At 39.6% G+C, this 19,246-nt stretch overlaps 1 protein-coding gene across 1 annotated transcript in view; it reads left to right on the plus strand.

Moving 5' to 3' along the window:
• Dnah3 (dynein axonemal heavy chain 3) overlaps positions 1–19,246 on the plus strand; it is a 169,665-nt gene that overhangs the window by 85,820 nt on the left and 64,599 nt on the right. The window contains 1 exon segment of the mRNA XM_032892767.1: positions 6,517–6,762. Within this exon segment, the coding sequence (XP_032748658.1) occupies positions 6,517–6,762 (246 nt within the window).

A 19,246-nucleotide genomic window follows, 5' to 3' on the forward strand; every position in this document is an offset into this window, starting at 1 on the left:
CACCTGTACTGACACATGAACATGACATTCATCATATATAGAGATCACACATAGATTTTTTTTTTAAAAAAAAAAAGCTTAAGTTCAGAACTCTCTTTAGAAACACCAATTGTATTCAGTGTCGTATATTTGCATTTCCTTTGCAAATGCTACATCTTTCCTCCAGTTCTGTCTACTGTCCTTATGTAGTTTCCCCCAAGTGAGGAAGCACTTGCATGAGAACTAGGCTCATTGCCTCTAGCTCCACACGGCCTCATCCTCTGTCTTCCCACACGTGCCACTGTGAAACCTCCCGAAACTCCCTACTAAAAACTAGAGCCTGAGCTGGAATGTGCTTGTAGCTCACTCCAAAGCCGTAACTTTCCGTTCTGCAGATTGCAAGCACGTGGTCACTGTGCCGATCAAGGCCTCAAGATAAAGAACTGTGAATGCTGCTTTACTTTGAAATAGTTTTATATTTCCAGACTCGCAAGAAGGGCATGGGGGGAGGGGCATTCTCCTAGCTTCAGACTTTAACTTCATGTTAACACTGACCAAGAGATCATTGTCAGAATAAGCAAGGGCACCAGTGCCATGTTGCCAAACATATTGACACCACACTGCATTTCATTGCTGGGTTCCCTCCAGTTTACTCTAATCTGTGACATTTTCTGTCTTTTCTTTTCTTTTTTTTTTTTTTTGACAATTTTGCCTCTTGATACTAGCTAGTTAATTTCTCTTAATTTAATTGAGGTTCTCTACTTTGAGTTAAGGACATGAAAAATGTGGTCTGCACACACACATACACACACATGTTTATAGTATGTGTTATATATGTATTATGTTAGTATGTGTAGGTATACACATTATAAATAATAGTATGTGTATATATACATATATCTGTATGTATAAACATATGTATATATGTGTATGTATATAATTAATAGGGTGTGTGTATATAAATATACACATGTCTGTGTATGTGACACACACACAGAGACACACACCCTATTACTTAGAATTGACTAGAGCTGACTTTGAATTTGTGATCCTCCTGCCTGATCCTCTTCACTCTTCAGTGCTGGAATTATAGACATACAGCTCCACTCTATACCTCTCAACAATATTGGAAAAGAACAAAGCCAAAAAAATGTACTCATCCTAATTTTAATGCTTATTATAAAGTTGTTGTCATCCAAACAGAATTGTACTAACACAAACATGGCCAGCAGAGAAAGAAAAAGCACAGAAACAAAGCCTCCTATAAATGGCTAAATTATTTTGACTCATATGTGTTAAGACCATCGATGGGGAAGAACAATGTTGTCAATACAAAGTACCAGGTAAACTAGATAGTCACTGCCAAAGAATAAAGTGGGCCAGACTGATGAGATGGCTTTCGTGGTTAAGAGTGTTTGCTGTTCTTGTGGAGGACCCAAGTTCAGGGTCCAGCACCCAAGTCAAGTGTCTCACAACTGCTTGTAATTCCAGCTCCAGAGAATCCAAAGCCCTCTTCTGGCCTTGCTGGACACCTGCACTCCTATGCATATACCCACACTCATACACAAACACACAAATCATTTAAAAATAAATCTTAAAAAAATTGATGCCAGAAGCAGTGGTACATGCCCTCAACCTTAGCACTCAGAGGGAGAGGTAAGCAGATCTCTGCAAGTTCAAAGCCAGCGTGGTCTACATAGTGAGTTCTAAGACAGCCATAGCTATATAGGAAGTTGGATCACTACCTAATATTTTAAAAAATTATTCTTTTATTTATTGATAGATTTATTTTTACACTTGATTTTATTCCCCTCCCAGTCCACCCTCTGACTGTTCCACATCCCATACATCCCTGCCCCCACAGTGTCTCCACGAGGATGTCCCCACCCCACCTACCCCACCAGGCCTGAAAACTCCTAGGGCTTCCTGTCTCTTGGGGGTTAGGTGCATCATCTCTGACTGAACCCAGACCCGGGAGTCCTCTGCTGTGTATGTGTTGGGGGCCTCATCTCAGCTGGTGTGTGCTGCCTGGTTGGTGATCCAGTGTCTGAGAGATCTTGGGAGTCCAGGTTAAGTGAGACTGCTGGCCCTCCTACAGGGTTGCCCTCCTCCTCAGCTTCCCCCAGTTTTTCCTAATTCAGCAGCTTCTGGTCATTGATTGGGTGCACATATCTGCATCTCACTCTTTCAACTGCCTGTTGGGTCTTTTGGAGGGCAGTCATGATAGGTCCCTTTTTTATGAGCGCTCCATAGCCTCAGTAATGGATGGCGTCAGGTCTTGGGGTCTCCCCTTGACCTGGATCCCACTTTGGGCCTGTCACTGGACCTTTTCCTTGGGTTTTTCTCCATTTCCATCCCTGAATTTCTTTCAGACATGGAGAATTATCAGAGTTTTGACTGTGGAATAGCAACCCCATCCCTCACTTGATGCCCTGGCTTTCTGCTGGAGGTGGGCTCAACAAGTTCCCTCTCTCCACTGTAGGACGTTTTATCTAGTCCCTCTCCTTGAGTCCTGAGAATCTCTCACTTCCCAGGTCTCTGGTACATTCTATATTGATCTCCTAACCTCCTTCCTCCTGAGGTCGCCTGTTTCCATTCTTTCTGCTGGCCCTCAGGACTTCAGTCCTTTTTCACCTACAAAATACCAGATCATGTTCCCTTCTTCCTTCACATCCATCTGCTTTCTCTCCCCTGTCCCTCCATCCCTCCCACCTTGTGGTTGTTTTCTTCTCCCTCCCAAAAGGGACTGAGGCATCCTCACTTGGGCCCTTCAGCTTGTTGACCTTTTTGAGTTCTGTGGACTGTATCTTGGGTATTCTGTACTTTTTCTTTTCTTTCTTTTTCTTTTTTCTTTTTCTTTCTTCCTTTCTTTTTTTTTTTTTTTTTTTTTTTTGGATAATATCCACTTATTAGTGAGAACATACTACGCATGTCCTTTTGGGTCTGAGTTACCTCACTAGGGATGATATTTTCTAGTTCCATCCATTTGCCTTCAAAACTCAGGATGTCCTCATTCTTAATAGCTGAGTGGTATTCCTTTGTATAAATGAACCACATTTTCTGTATCCATCTTCTGTCCTGGGACGTATGGGTTGTTTTCAGCTTCTGGCTATCACAAATAAGGCTGCTATGAACATAGTGGAACACAAGCCCCTGTGGCATGGTAGGGCATCTGTTGGGTATATTCCCAAGAGTGGTATTTCTGGGTCTTTAGGTAGGTCTATTTCCAATTTTGTGAGGAACCTCCAAATTAATTTTGGGTGGTTGTACCAGTTTGCAATCCCACCGGCAATGGAGGAGTGTTCTCTTTCTTCACATCCTCACCAACATGTGTTGTCACCTGAGGTTTTGATTTTAGCCGTTCTGACTGGTGTAAGGTGGAATCTCAGGGTCGTTTTGATTTGCATTTCTCTGACCACTAAGGACTTTGAACATTTCTTTAGATGCTTCTCAGCCATTCAAGATTCCTCTATTGTGAATTCTTGTTTTAGTTCTATACCTCATTTTTTTTTATTAAGTTGTTTGGATTTGGTTTTTGGGGTTTTTTTTGTTGTTGTTGTTTTTATTTGTTTGTTTGTTTGTTTTTGTTTTCTGGGGTTTATTTGTGGTTAGCTTCTTGAGTTCTTTATATATTTTGGATATTAGCCCTCTCCTGGATGTGGGGTGGGGTTAGTGAAGATTTTTTTCCCAATATGTAGGTTGCCGATTTGTCTTACTATGTCCTTTACCTTACAGAAACTTTTCAGTTTCATGAGGTCTCATTTGTCGATTCTTGATCTTAGAGCATGAACCATTGGAGTTTTGTTTAGGAAATTTCCCCCATGCCAATAAGTTCAAGGCTCTTTCCCATTTTCTCTTCTATTAGATTCAGTATATCTAGTTTTATGTTGAGGTCCTTGATCTACTTGGATTTGAGCTCTGTGCATGGTGACAAATATGGGTCTATTTTCATTTTTCTACATACAGACATCCAGTTAGACCAGCACCATTTATTGAAGATGCTTTCTTTTTTCCATTGTATATTTTTGGGTTCTTTGTTAAAGATCAAGTGTGTGTTTTTATTTCTGGGTCTTTAATTCTATTCATTGATCAACCTGTCTGTTTCTGTACCAATACCATGCAGTTTTTATCACTATTGCTCTGTAGTAGAGCTTGAGGTCAGGGATGGTGATTCCTCCAGCCGTTCTTTTATTATTAAGAATTGGTTTTGCTATTCTGGTTTTTTTGCCTTTCCAGATGAATTTGAGAATTGCTCTTTCCATGTCTTTGAAGAATTGTGTTGGGATTTTGATGGGGATTGTATTGAATCTGTAAATTGCCTTTGGTTGGATGGCCATTTTTATTATATTAATTCTGCCAATCCATGAGCATGGTATATCTCTCCATTTTCTGATTCCTTCTTCGATTTCTTTCTTGAGAGATTTGAAGTTCTTATTATACAGATCTTTTACGTGTTTGGTTAGAGTTACCCCAAGATATTTTATATTATCTGTGGCTATTGTGAAGGGAGTTGTTTCCCTAATTTCTTTCTCAGCCTGTTTATCATTTGTATAAAGGAGGGCTACTGATTTATTTGAATTAATTTTATATCCGACCACTTTGCTGAAGTTGTTTATAAGCTGGAGAAGTTCTCTGGTAGAATTTATAGTCACTTATTTATACTATCATATCACCTGCATATAGTAATACCTTTAATTCTTCTTTGCCAATTTGTATCTCCTTGATCTCTTTTTGTCGTCCTATTGTTCTAGCTAGGACTTCAAGTACTATATTGAATAGATACGGGTAGAGTGGGGAAAAAATATTGACTCAAAATGGATGAAAGATCTAAACAGAAACAAAAACTACTACAAATTTTTAAGAGAAAAAAAAACTTAACTTTTAACTTGGCAATGAATTCTTGGATGTAGCATCAAAGACATGGGCCAAATCTAAAAAGAATAGACACACTATTCATTAAATTTTATGTATGTCATTAAATTTTAAAATCTGTCTACACCAAAAGGTATTACTAACAGTAAAAGGTCAACCCACCCAGAACCAAAGGTGTTGGCAAATTTTGTGACCGATAAAGAAGATTAGGTGCCAAGCATGGAGATACAGCCTTTGATCCCAGCACTTAGATGCAAAGGCAGGTTGGGGATTTAGCTCAGTGGTAGAGCACTTGCCTAGCAAGCACAAGGCCCTGGGTTCGGTCCCCATCTCCAAAAAAAAAAAAAAAAAAAAAAAAAAAAAAAAAAAAAAAAAAGTTGAAACTTAGATGCAAAGGCAGTTCGATTTTGTGAGTTCAAGGCCAGCCTGACCTACCTATGGAGTTTTAGACCAACTGTGGTATGATAAAACCCTGACTCAAACTTAAAAGAAATCATAAAAGAATTAGCATCAAAGATTGGAGAGATGGCTCAGTCATGTCAGACATACAAGAAGACTCGAGTTTTCAATCTTCGGAAATGATGTGAAAAATCGGGGTGTAGTAGCATAAGCCTGTAACCCTAGCACTGAAGGGGTAGAGATACTGATATGAAGGATTTACTGAGTGGCCATCCCAGCCTCATCAGCAGCCCCAGACTAATAAGAGACTTTGTTTCAAAAAAAAAAAAAATAGGTAACATCTGCGGAAGGACAACTGTGGTTGGCCTCAATCAAGCATGTGAATATGTGTGCACAAACATCAGCACTCAAAGCCACATTAACACACACACATACACATAGAAAGAATTACATTACAGTATATAGAAAGAAGCATTACTAAAAACCACAACCATTCATTTGGCACAGAAATACAAACAATACAAACATGGGTAAAGGTCTTGAATGAACATTTCTCCAAGAAGGTACACATGGGCAGGAATAAAAATGGCTAATCACCGGGAACATGTAAATCGATCCACAATGATGATTATATCTTTTCACACAATAAATGAATAACAAGGGTCTGAGAGGATGCAGAAGTTGGAACTGTTGTGGACTTACAGACCATCGATGTGAAAATAGAGTAAGCAGTTTGGTGGTTTCTTTGAAAAGGGAGCCATAGACTTCCCGTATATGATCAATATCCTGGTTTCTATGTATATACTCAAAGTAACGAACACAGGGACTTGAACAAATACTTATATATCTGTGATACAAATCCAGTTTGTTTCCTAACCCAAACATCCACCAATAGATGAGGGTGGAGAGAAGGATCAACAGTTAGAAGCACTTGTTGCTCTTGCAGAGGACCTGGGTTCAGTTTCCAGCATCCACATTGCAGCTCACAACCATCTATATCCTCAGATACTCAGAATCCAACTCTGACCACACCTGTACCCTCAGACATTTAGCCCACATGAACCTGTATACAGACATGTATACCCATAAGAGCCTGTAGTTGCTGTGTGTGTGAAGACCTGCATGTGATTAAAGGGTCTAGTGTATGGAGTGAATTCTCAGCCATAGCAGTCACCTTCCCAGGTCCTTCATAGACAGACCCAGCATTCGTCTCTTCCATGCTGAGCGCTTTTCTCAACCCAAGCTTCACTTTTCTTTCACTTTCAGATGAACTCTGGGCCATCCAGGAGGAGGAAATGGAGATATATGAAGGTCTGTCAAGCCAGCAGATCTTCCTCTGGCTGCAAGGCCTGTTTCTTTTCTCCTTGGTGTGGACTGTGGCAGGTACCATCAATGCCGAGAGCAGAAAGAAATTTGATGTGTTTTTCCGCAACCTGATCATGGGCATGGATGATCATAACCCAAGGCCCAAGAGTGTGAAACTCACCAAAAACAACATCTTTCCAGAAAGAGGTACTTATGCCCTGTTATGTCAGTTTAAATCATGTGCCCCAAACACAACCCAATGTGTGGGACATGTAAACTCTTATCAAAAACTAAGCTCTCCAGAACTGACCCTCCCACCTGCATGTAAGACATAAGTAGCCAAAAATAAGGTCTTTGCAGATATTTAATTACTTTTGAAATATAAAAAAAAAGATAGTTCATTTTGGGAGATGTTATTTTATTTTTGAAAAAACTTTTCATCATTTCACCACCCAGTAAAAATAAGAAATATCGCCACTATTATTCTTCTTGATGGTTTCTGGTCTTGTTCTGTATGTTCACATGTTTCATGTTTGGTGACTATGACATTAATACTTTTTTTAACTTTGTCATTATGTCATAGGTTTTGAAGTATTTCCAATTTTGCTATATTATCTTTGAACTAAACAACTATTGTTTGATGTGATTGTTTAATAAAAAAATGGTGGCTGCTTAAGATGAACTGATTCAGGGTTAGGAAGATGGCTCTGTGGCCAAAGTGCTGTGCTAGAGTGGGGGCCTGGCTTTGGATCTCTAGCACCCCTAAAAATGCTGGATGTGGTGACATGGCTTATAACCCCAGAACTGAGGGAGACAGCCAGGTAGATCCAGTCTAGACAGACAGCAAATTCCAATTCAGTTGAGAGATCCTGTCTCAAAAAAATTATATGGGGAGAGACTGAACAAGACACCTGACATTGACCTCTGACCTCCACATGCACACACACAACTGAGAAAAAACATACATACATACATACATACATACATACATACATACATGCATACATTTATTGAAAGCTTTATCAGCATTGTGATTTAATAATTTTGAATCTTCTTTTCCATATGTGGCTTTGACTTACCATACTATTACCCTTTAATCTTTTATCATACCTTTGTCATTTCCCCATATAGATCCTATACATTTTAAATTTATAACTATTTCTTTTTGATACAGTGTGAATGGTATTATGCTTTGGGTTTTAAGTTCTACCTGATCATTTCTGATAGGCAGGAAAGAAGCTGATTCTATACCTGAAAACCTTGATGTATTACTAATAAGTTCTGAGAGATTTTCTTTGGAGTCTCTTCCATGTCATCCTTTTATGTCATAAGTCTTCATTTCTTCCTCCCTAATATCATCTCCTTATTTCATTCCATTCAAGACTTCCTAGTATGACTTTGAACAGAAGTGGTAAAAGGGCATCTTAGAATCCTAGAAGGAGAAAAACGCCAACCTAGGAGGAAGATATCTAGTCCTTGCTCTTAAGTAAGATGGCATCTATGCTTGTTTTGAGCATATTCCTTCTATTCCTAATGTGCTGAGATGTCTTATCATGAGTGGGTGTCTCAGTTCTTCTGCTGCCATGATGAAACACCATGACCAAAAGCAACTTGGGGATGAAAGGTTTATTTGGTTTACATATCCTTAATCACAATCCATTGCGGGAAGGCAAGGTAGGAACTCAAGCAGGGCAGGAGTTGATGCAGAGGCCGTGGAGGAATACTGCTTACTGGCCTGTTTCTTATGGCTCATTCAGCCTGTTCTTTTATACAACCCAGAACCACCTGCCCAGGATGACACTACCCACAATGAGCTGTCCCCATCAACTACTAAATAGGAAAATGTGCTACAGTCTGACCTTATGAGGCATTTTTTCAAGTAGCCTCTCTTCTCTCTGATGACTGTAGTTTGTGTCAAGTTGACATAAAACTAGTCAGCACAATTGATCCTTTGTCAACTTGACACATAAAGACATCACTGTTAAGCCATAGCCTTTCCTTTCTTGTTCTTCCCCCCCAAGATCACACATTAATATCAACATTATAATATAAAGCATTTTACCAACTTAAAAAGTCCCAGAGCCTTACAAAGTCAAACACCTTAAAAGTTCAGTATCTTTAAAAATTCAAACTCTTTTAAAATACAAAGTCTCAATAAAACTCTAAAATCTTTTAAAAAGTCCAAAGTCAAAAAAATAAATATGCTATTTCACGAGGGAGGAGGCAGAGCACAGTCATAATCTGAACCAAGCAAAGCCAAATTCCAACTGTAAATAACGCAGTGCCCAGTGGCTGGGCTCCTCCGAAGTGCTTGGGTCACTTCTCTGCCTCCACTCTGCAGCACACAGTCTTCTAGGCTTGGGCCAGCTCGACTGCATGGCTGCTGCTACTCTTGGAAGTTGTTCCATAGTACTGGCGTTTTCAAAATACTGGGGTCTTTTACAACTGGGCTGTACTTTTACCAATAGCCTCTTCTAGACCCTCTTCATGGTACGGAGCTTCAAATACTCTCTAATAACCCCTTTATGCCAAAAATGAATATCACCTAAAAGACTCTTACACACTACCAAGTTAGGCTGCTAACACAAGTTACAACCTAGGCAACCTCTAGACTACATTGACCCTGAACAAACACTTCCCAGATTTTACATCAATGATGTTGGGCTCTTATCACCACTGATTTCTCAGTTCCAGTTAACCAACATCAATTGTTCCGACAAAGCAGAGGTTTTCCTTCAGTGGTGCTGGTCTCTTGCCACAGCTGATTCTTCAGTCTCAGCTGACCAAACACCACAGGTTCTCTATTCAAAATATAAATGGCCCTGAGAGAGATTTTAAAGTTTCCCAGCCAGGCCTCCATCATTTGCATGTCTATCAGCATTGTCTTCTAAGCTCCTACAGAACTCCTCACTGAGTGCTCAATAGTCAATGGATTTTCTAGCCCAAAGTTCCAAATTCCTCCCACAATCCTCCCCAAAACAAATTGGTCAGGTCTGTAAAAGCAATACTCCACTCTCCAGGTACCAATTTCTATCTTCATTACTTTCCTCCTGCTATGATGAAACATAATGACCAAAAGCAATTTAAAGAAGGAAGAGTTTATTCCACTCATACTTCCATGGAAAACAGTTCATTGTGAAAAGCATTTAGGGCAGGAAGTAAAGCAGGGCAAGAACCTAAAGGCAGAAGCTGATGCAGAGGCCATGGAGGAATGCTGCTTACTAGCTTGCTTCTCATGGCTTGCTCAGCCGGCTTTCCTATAAAACCCAGGACCACTTGCTCCCACCTAGGAGCAAAGGAGGCTAAGTCCTCCCTTATCATCCACAGACCTACTGCCCAGTCTTATGGAGGCATTTTCTGAATTGGTGTTCTTTCCTCTCAGATGATTCTAGTTTCTGTCAAGGTGACATAAAAACTAACTAGCATAGTTGATGTTGAATTTTATCAAATATTAATGAAAACATGGTTTTTCTTCTTTTCATGTTAATAACAGATTTTAGGAAATTTCCAAATGATGAGCCAGCTTTATATACCTGTAGTCAATCCCATTTCATTAATTTGCTAACATTTTGTTGAGGTATTGCATTTGTATGTGGATGGAAAACAGTTATATTTTGTAAAATCTCTGGTTTGGGCATTTGAATAACACTGACCTCATAGAATGAGGTGTGTTTTCTAGAAGAGATGATGGACATTTGGCAGCGTTCCTAGTTTTCTAGTGTCCTAAAGTGTACTTACATGGTTGATTTTTAGCCATTTGTCTCTTTCCAATACATAAAATCATTGCTAAAATCTCCTCCATGAATTGCTTTCACTGCATCTCACAAGTATTGAGCTGAATTTTAATTTGCATTTAGGTCATAATATTTTAAAATTTCTCTTGGTAGCCTTTTCCTCATATGTATGTGGTGTGTGTGTGTGTGTGTGTGTGTGTGTGTGTGTGTGTGTGTGTGTGTGTGTGTGTTGCGGTAAATATTATCAAATAAATCTAATATCCCACACTAGTACCGGCACCATAGAGCCACATGGCATCTGTGGGGTATTTTCATGTAAGCAGTGGTCGGTTCTAGTGTGATACCACGCCACTCCCAGACACTCTATGACCTAGGCAGCCTCTCTGCTCCATTGCTAGCTGCCCCCTCCCGACTGTCTCTTTGCCTGCTGGAACGCTCTGGTCCCAGCAGCCCGGTAAATCAGGACTCTCGAGGCCCCAGCAGCAGCTGGTCCCCCACCCTCACCCTCTCAGGTCTCCGTGGCCCACTCTATTCCCAGGGGCTTCTTGCCTTGGACTCTGCTCCCATTCCCAGCAACTGCTTCCTGGTCCCAGCTGCTGCTACCCTCTCACAGCTCTCTGCTGCTTCTCTGTTTACATTCCCACCATCTGCCCCCTAATGGTTATAATATTAACTCCCAGCAACCCGTTAAAATCCCAACTCAATGATGCTTGTAACTTCGGCAATCAATTTATATCTAAATTCTCAATCCACAATATGTCCACACAATAAACTCACAACCACTTGATAGTGGTATAATCCGCCCACCTAGGTAAGATAAATTGACCATAAAAATCCAGCCCTTAAGAAATACTCCTAACTACCTGTGACCATTCAAAGCCACACAGATTTGGGTCAAGCTTCTCTGCCTCCATCTTGGTTCTGCTCCTCTTTCTCCTCTCTCTCCTTTTACCAAAACTCTGTCTCTGTCTTACTTATTGTCCAGTCATGGGCCTTGCCCTAGCCTGTGCTAGCCCTCCCCTGCATAAAGATGACAATCCACATGTGTGTTCGTGTGTATGCATGTCTGTGGGTACATGTGTAGATGGAGACCCACAGATAACATTGGTTGTCTTGTTCAACCCCTCTCCACCTTATTCATTGAGGCAGAGTCTCTCATTTGAACCCAGAGTTTGACAATATAGCTAGTCTGTCTAGCCAGTTTGATGTAGGAATCCTACTTCCAAGTTCTAAGTGCTGAAATTACAGACAGACTACTGTCTTAGTTAGGGTTTTATTCCTGTGAAGAGACACCATGACCATGGCAACTCTTATAAAGGAAAACACTTAATTGAGGCTGGCTTATAGTTTCAGAGGTTCAGCCTATTATCATCATAGCAGCAAACATGGCACCATCCAGGAAGACATGGTGCTAGAAAAGGAACTGAGAGTTCTACACTGATGGTTTGTATATGCTTGGCCCAGGTCGTGGCACTATTAGAAGGTGTGGTCTTGTTGCAGTGGGTGTGTCACTGTGGATGTGGGCTTTAAGACTCTCCTCCTAGCTGCCTGGAAGCCAGTATTCTGCTAGCAGCATCCAAATGAAGATGTAGAACTCTCAACTCCTCCTGAACCATGCCTACATAGATGCTGCCATGTTCCCACCTTGATGAACTGAACCTCTGAAACCTGGTAAATGTTGTCCCAATTAAATGTTGTCCTTATAAGAGTTGCCTTGGTCATGGTGTCTGTTCACAGTAGTAAAACTCTAAGACATACACCTTGCTCTGCAGGCAGCAGAAGGGGACCATGTGTTCCACTTGGCATAGCTTGAGTATCTATAACCTTAAGCCTGCCTCCACAGTGACACTACTCCAACAAAGCATATTTCCTAATAGTGTCATTACTTATGGTCCAAGCACTCAAACTCATTAGACTATGGGGGCCATTTCTATTCAAGCCACCACAGCTACCAAGCCCAGCCTGGCATTACATGGGTATTGGTAATCAGAACTCTCATCTTCACCAGGGCTTGTTGGGCAGCAATGCTTTAGCCTCTGAGATTTGAGCCATCTCCTTAGTCCTTGGTACTTTTTGATTTGTGTGTCAAAACCTGGTACTTTTTTGATTCATGTGTTAACCTTGAAGGACTAAGATTTTCTAGCTGTCTTTCTCTTACTGGTTTCTAGTCTATTGTGCTCCAGAAGTATATATTGCATGGTTCCTATTATTATTTAAATGTATTAAAACGTTTTATAGTCAGGAATGTGGACTGACTGTCACGGTGGACATCCCATGGGAGTTTAAGAAGAATGCATGTCTGCTGTTCTCAGATAGTGAGCTGTAAGTGTCATTTACATCCAGTTGGTGTGCGATGGTGATGTTCATTTTAACTATTCTCCAACTCATGATAGAGGTCATCAAATTATCCCAATCATAATACTGGATTTGCCTGTTTCTTCTTGACACTCTGTTTTCCCTTGTATGTTTTGTCATTCTATTTACAACTGAAATGTGAAAACAGAATGTAATTAAAATTTCTTCTCTTTTTACTTTGGCTGAATTTTATATATAATGGTAACTTGCTTTTCATGTGTTCTTTATTTAATGTTCTATTGTAGGTTGTATTTTGTTTTTGTTTTGACAGACTATGTCTAGACATAGGTCTCCTTTTATTTATTTTGCCTGGGATCCGATTCCTCTGTTTAGTCAGCAAGGCAAAGTTGTATTCTCTGGCTTCTGTATCTATTATATCATATTTCCTTGTTTTTGTTTTATGTCCATCTGAAGCAGGTTTTTATTTTAATACCAGTCATCCTCAATTTCAATTAGCCTCCAATCCACCTTGAATAATTTCAATCAACCTTTGCATATTTTGCTTCCTGCCATTTTTTTTCTTTAACATAACAGTTAAAAGCATAGACTCCAGAATAAAACAGTCAGGGCTGGAATTCTGGCTCCACACTTGTAGTTGGCAGACTTGAAGCGAATTCCTCAGCCCCTCTCAGTTTCCACAGTTCTAAAATATGTACAACAATAATAGAGCATATCTGTGGTGCTCCTGGAAGGATTAAATGAGCAAATACATATAAAAACACTTAAGATAAGTTTTACTATAATGATGTTATATGTACAGTATATATAGTATAGTAGTATTAGTTTTCTGTAGTTACAGTATGATAGTGTTATAGTTTTCTGTAGATACAGTATAATAGTGTTATAGTTTTCTGTAGATACAGTATAATGGTGTTATAGTTTTCTATAGATACAGTATAATAGTGTTATAGTTTTCTATAGATAGAGTATAATGCTGCTATAGTTTTCTTTTTTCTTTTTTTTCTTTTTACTTTTTTTATTCATTCAATTGATTTTATTTTTTTTTTTTATTAACTTGAGTATTTCTTATTTACATTTCGAGTGTTATTCCCTTTCCCGGTTTCCAGGCAAACATCCCCCTCTCCCCTCCCCTTCCCCTCCTCCCCCCATTGCCGCCCTCCCCCCAACAATCACGTTCACTGGGGTTCAGTCTTATGACCAGGACTCAGGGCTTCCCCTTCCACTGGTGATCTTACTAGGATATTCATTTGCTACCTATGAGGTCAGAGTCCAGGGTCAGTCCATGTATAGTCTTTAGGTAGTGGCTTAGTCGCTGGAAGCTCTAGTTGCTTGGCATTGTTGTTCATAAGGGGTTTCGAGCCCCTTCAAGCTCTTCCAGTTCTTTCTCTGATACCTTCAATGAGGGTCCTATTCTCAGTTCAGTTGTTTGCTGCTGGCATTCGCCTCTGTATTTGCTGTATTCTGGCTGTGTCTCTCAGGAGAGATCTACATCCGGCTCCTGTCGGCCTGCACTTCTTTGCTTCATCCATCTTGTCTAATTGGGTGGCTGTATATGTATGGGCCACATGTGGGGCAGGCTCTGAATGGGTGTTCCTTCTGTCTCTGTTTTAATCTTTGCCTCTCTATTCCCTGCCAAGGGTATTCTTGTTCCCCTTTTAAAGAAGGAGTGAAGCATTCACATTTTGATCATCCGTCTTGACTTTCATGTGTTCTATGCATCTAGGGTAATTCAAGCATTTGGGCTAATAGCCACTTATCAATGAGTGCATACCATGTATGTTTTTCTGTGATTGGGTTACCTCACTCAGGATGATATTTTCCAGTTCCAACCATTTGTCTGTGAATTTCATAAGGTCATCGTGTTTGATAGCTGAGCAGTATTCCATTGTGTAGATGTACCACATTTTCTGTATCTATTCCTCTGTTGAAGGGCATCTGGGTTCTTTCCAGCTTCTGGCTATTATAAATAAGGCTGCTATGAACATAGTGGAGCATGTGTCTTTTTTATATGTTGGGGCATCTTTTGGGTATATGCCCAAGAGAGGTATAGCTGGATCCTCAGGTAGTTCAATGTCCAATTTTCTGAGGAACCTCCAGACTGATTTCCAGAATAGTTTTACCAGTCTGCAATCCCACCAACAATGGAGGAGTGTTCCTCTTTCTCCACATCCTCGCCAGCATTTGTTGTCACCTGAGTTTTTGATCTTAGCCATTCTCACTGGTGTGAGGTGAAATCTCAGGGTTGTTTTGATTTGCATTTCCCTGATGACTAAAGATGTTGAACATTTCTTTAGGTGTTTCTCAGCCATTTGGCATTCCTCAGCTGTGAATTCTTTGTTTAGTTCTGAACACCAATTTTTTAATAGGGTTATTTGTCTCCCTGCGGTCTAACTTCTTGAGTTCTTTGTATATTTTGGATATAAGGCCTCTATCTGTTGTAGGATTGGTAAAGATCTTTTCCCTATCTGTTGGTTGCCGTTTTGTCCTAACCACAGTGTCCTTTGCCTTACAGAAGCTTTGCAGTTTTATGAGATCCCATTTGTTGGTTCTTGATCTTAGAGCATAAGCCATTGGTGTTTTGTTCAGGAAATTTTTTCCAGTGCCCATGTGTTCAAGATGCTGCCCTAGTTTTGCTTCTATTAGTTTGAGTGTATCTGGTTTGATGTGGAGGTCCTTGATCCACTTGGACTTAAGCTGATAAGCATGGATCGATCTGCATTCTTCTACATGTTGACCTCCAGTTGAACCAGCACCATTTGCTGAAAATGCTATCTTTTTTCCATTGAATGGTTTTGGCTCCTTTGTCAAAAATCAGGTGCCCATAGGTGTGTGGGTTCATTTCTGGGTCTTCAATTCTGTTCCATTGGTCTATCTGTCTGTCTCTGTACCAATACCATGCAGTTTTTATCACTATTGCTCTGTAATACTGCTTGAGTTCAGGGATAGTGATTCCCCCTGAAGTCCTTTTATTGTTGAGAATAGTTTTAGCTATCCTGGGTTTTTGTTATTCAGATGAATTTGCAAATTGTTCTGTCTAACTCTTTGAAGAATTGGATTGGTATTTTGATGGGGATTGCATTGAATCTGTAGATCGCTTTTGGTAAAAATGGTCATTTTTACTATATTAATCCTGCCAATCCATGAGCATGGGAGATCTTTTCCATCTTCTGAGGTCTTCTTCAATTTCTTTCTTCAGAGTCTTGAAGTTCTTATTGTACAGATCTTTTTACTTGCTTGGTTAAAGTCACACGAGGTACTTCATATTATTTGGGTCTATTATGAAGGGTGTCGTTTCCCTAATTTCTTTCTCGGCTTGTTTCTCTTTTGTGTAGAGGAAGGCTACTGATTTATTTGAGTTAATTTTATACCCAGCCACATTGCTGAAGTTGTTTATCAGCTTTAGTAGTTCTCTGGTGGAACTTTTGGGATCACTTATATATACTATCATATCATCTGCAAATTGTGATATTTTGACTTCTTCTTTACCCATCTGAATCCCCTTGATTTCCTTTTGTTGTCTGATTGCTCTGGCTAGAACTTCAAGAACTATATTGAATAAGTAGGGAGAGAGTGGGCAGCCTTGTTTAGTCCCTGATTTTAGTGGGATTGCTTCAAGTTTCTCTCCATTTAGTTTAATGTTAGCAACTAGTTTGCTGTATATGGCTTTTACTATGTTTAGGTATGGTCCTTGAATTCCTATTCTTTCCAGGACTTTTATCATGAAGGGGTGTTGAATTTTGTCAAATGCTTTCTCAGCGTCTAATGAAATGATCATGTGGTTTTGTTCTTTCAGTTTGTTTATATAATGGATCACGTTGATGGTTTTCCGTATATTAAACCATCCCTACATGCCTGGGATGAAGCCTACTTGATCATGGTGGATGATTGTTTTGATGTGCTCTTGGATTCGGTTTGCCAGAATTTTATTGAGTATTTTTGCGTCGATATTCATAAGGGAAATTGGTCTGAAGTTCTCTTTCTTTGTTGGGTCTTTGTGTGGTTTAGGTATAAGAGTAATTGTGGCTTCATAGAAGGAATTCGGTAGTGCTCCATCTGTTTCAATTTTGTGGAATAGTTTGGATAATATTGGTATGAGGTCTTCTATGAAGGTCTGATAGAATTCTGCACTAAACCCATCTGGACCTGGGCTCTTTTTGGTTGGGAGACCTTTAATGACTGCTTCTATTTCCTTAGGAGTTATGGGGTTGTTTAACTGGTTTATCTGTTCCTGATTTAACTTCGATACCTGGTATCTGTCTAGGAAGTTGTCCATTCCCTGCAGATTTTCAAGTTTTGTTGAATATAATATTTTATAGTAAGATCTGATGATTTTTTGAATTTCCTCTGAATCTGTATGTTATGTCTCCCTTTTCATTTCTGATTTTGTTAATTTGGAAACACTCTCTGTGTCCTCTCGTTAGTCTGGCTAAGGGTTTATCTATCTTGTTGATTTTCTCAAAGAACCAACTTTTGGTTCTGTTGATTCTTTCTATGGTCCTTTTTGTTTCTACCTGGCTGATTTCAGCTCTGAGTTTGATTATTTCCTGTCTTCTACTCCTCCTGGGTGTATTTGCTTCTTTTTGTTCTAGAGCTTTTAGGTGTGCTGTCAAGCTGCTGACATATGCTCTCTCCTGTTTTGTTTTTTTTTCTGCAGGCACTCAGAGCTATGAGTTTTCCTCTTAGCACAGCTTTCATTGTGTCCCATAAGTTTTGTATGTTGTGCCTTCATTTTCATTAAATTCTAAGTAGTCTTTAATTTCTTTCTTTATTTCTTCCTTGACCAGGTTATCATTGAGTAGAGCATTGTTCAACTTCTACATATATGTGGGCGTTCTTCCCTTATTGTTATTGAAGACCAGCTTTAGGCCGTGGTGGTCTGATAGCACGCATGGGATTATTTCTATCTTTCTGTACCTGTTGAGGCCTGTTTTTTGACCAATTATATGGTCAGTTTTGGAGAAAGTACCATGAGGAGCTGAGAAGAATGTATATCCTTTTGCTTTAGGATAGAATGTTCTATAAATATCTGTTAAGTCCATTTGGTTCATGACTTCTCTTAGTCTGTCTACGTCTCTGTTTAATTTCTGTTTCCATGATCTGTTCATTGATGAGAGTGGGGTGTTGAAATCTCTTACTATTATTGTGTGAGGTGCAATGTGTGTTTTGAGCTTTAGTAAGGTTTCTTTTACATATGTAGGTGCCCTTGTATTTGGGGCATAGATATTTAGGATTGAGAGTTCATCTTGGTGGATTTTTCCTTTGATGAATATGAAGTGTCCTTCCTTATCTTTTTGATGACTTTTAGTTGAAAATTGATTTTATTTGATATTAGAATGGCTACTCCAGCTTGCTTCTTCCGACCATTAGCTTGGAAAGTTGATTTCAGCCTTTCACTCTGAGGTAGTGTCTGTCTTTGTCTCTTGGGTGTGTTTCCTGTAGGCAGCAGAATGCAGGGTCCTCATTGCGTATCCAGTTTGTTAATCTATGTCTTTTTATTGGGGAGTTGAGGCCATTGATGTTGAGAGATATTAAGGAATAGTGAGTATTGCTTCCTGTTATATTCATATTTGGAGGTGAGGTTATGTTTGTGTGCTTGTCTTCCCTTTGTTTTGTTGCCAAGACGATTAGTTTCTTGCTTTTTCTAGGATGTAGCTTGCCTCCTTATGTTGGGCTTTACCATTTATTATCCTTTGTAGTGCTGGATTTGTAGAAAGATATTGTGTAAATTTGGTTTTGTCATGGAATATCTTGGTTTCTCCATCTATGTTGATTGAGAGTTTTGCAGGATACAGTAACCTGGGCTGGCATTTGTGTTCTCTTAGGGTCTCTATGACATCAGTCCAGGATCTTCTGGCTCTCACAGTCTCTGGCGAAAAGTCTGGTGTGATTCTGATATGTCTGCCTTTATATGTTACTTGACCTTTTTCCCTTACTGCTTTTAATATTCTTTCTTTATTATTGTGCATGTGGTGTTTTGACTATTATGTGACGGGAGGAGTTTCTTTTCTGGTCAAATCTATTTGGAGTTCTGTAGGCTTCTTGTATGTTTATGGGCATCTCTTTCTTTAGGTTAGGGAAGTTTTCTTCTACGATTTTGTTGAAGATATTTACTGGTCCTTTGAGCTGGGAGTCTTCACTCTCTTCTATACCTATTATCCTTAGGTTTGATCTTCTCATTGATTCCTGGATTTCCTGTATGTTTTGGACCAGTAGCTTTTTCTGCTTTACATTATCTTTGACAGTTGAGTCGATGATTTCTATGGAATCTTCTGCTCCTGAGATTCTCTCTTCTATCTCTTGTATTCTGTTGGTGAAGCTTGTATCTACAGCTCCTTGTCTCTTCTTTTGGTTTTCTATATCCAGGGTTGTTTCCATGTGTTCTTTCTTGATTGCTTCTATTTCCATTTTTAATTCCTTCAATTGTTTGATTGTGTTTTCCTGGAATTCTTTCAGGGATTTTTGTGTCTCCTCTCTATAGGCTTCTACTTGTTTATTTATGTTTTCCTGGAATTCTTTCAGGGATTTTTGTGATTCCTCTCTGTAGGCTTCTACTTGTTTATTCATGTTTTTCTGTGTTTCTCTAAGGGAGTTCTTCATGTCTTTCTTGAAGTCCTCCAGCATCATGATCAAATATGATTTTG

This window comes from Rattus rattus, chromosome 2, assembly GCF_011064425.1.
Source record: "Rattus rattus isolate New Zealand chromosome 2, Rrattus_CSIRO_v1, whole genome shotgun sequence".
In the NCBI taxonomy this organism is placed as follows: domain Eukaryota; kingdom Metazoa; phylum Chordata; class Mammalia; order Rodentia; family Muridae; genus Rattus; species Rattus rattus.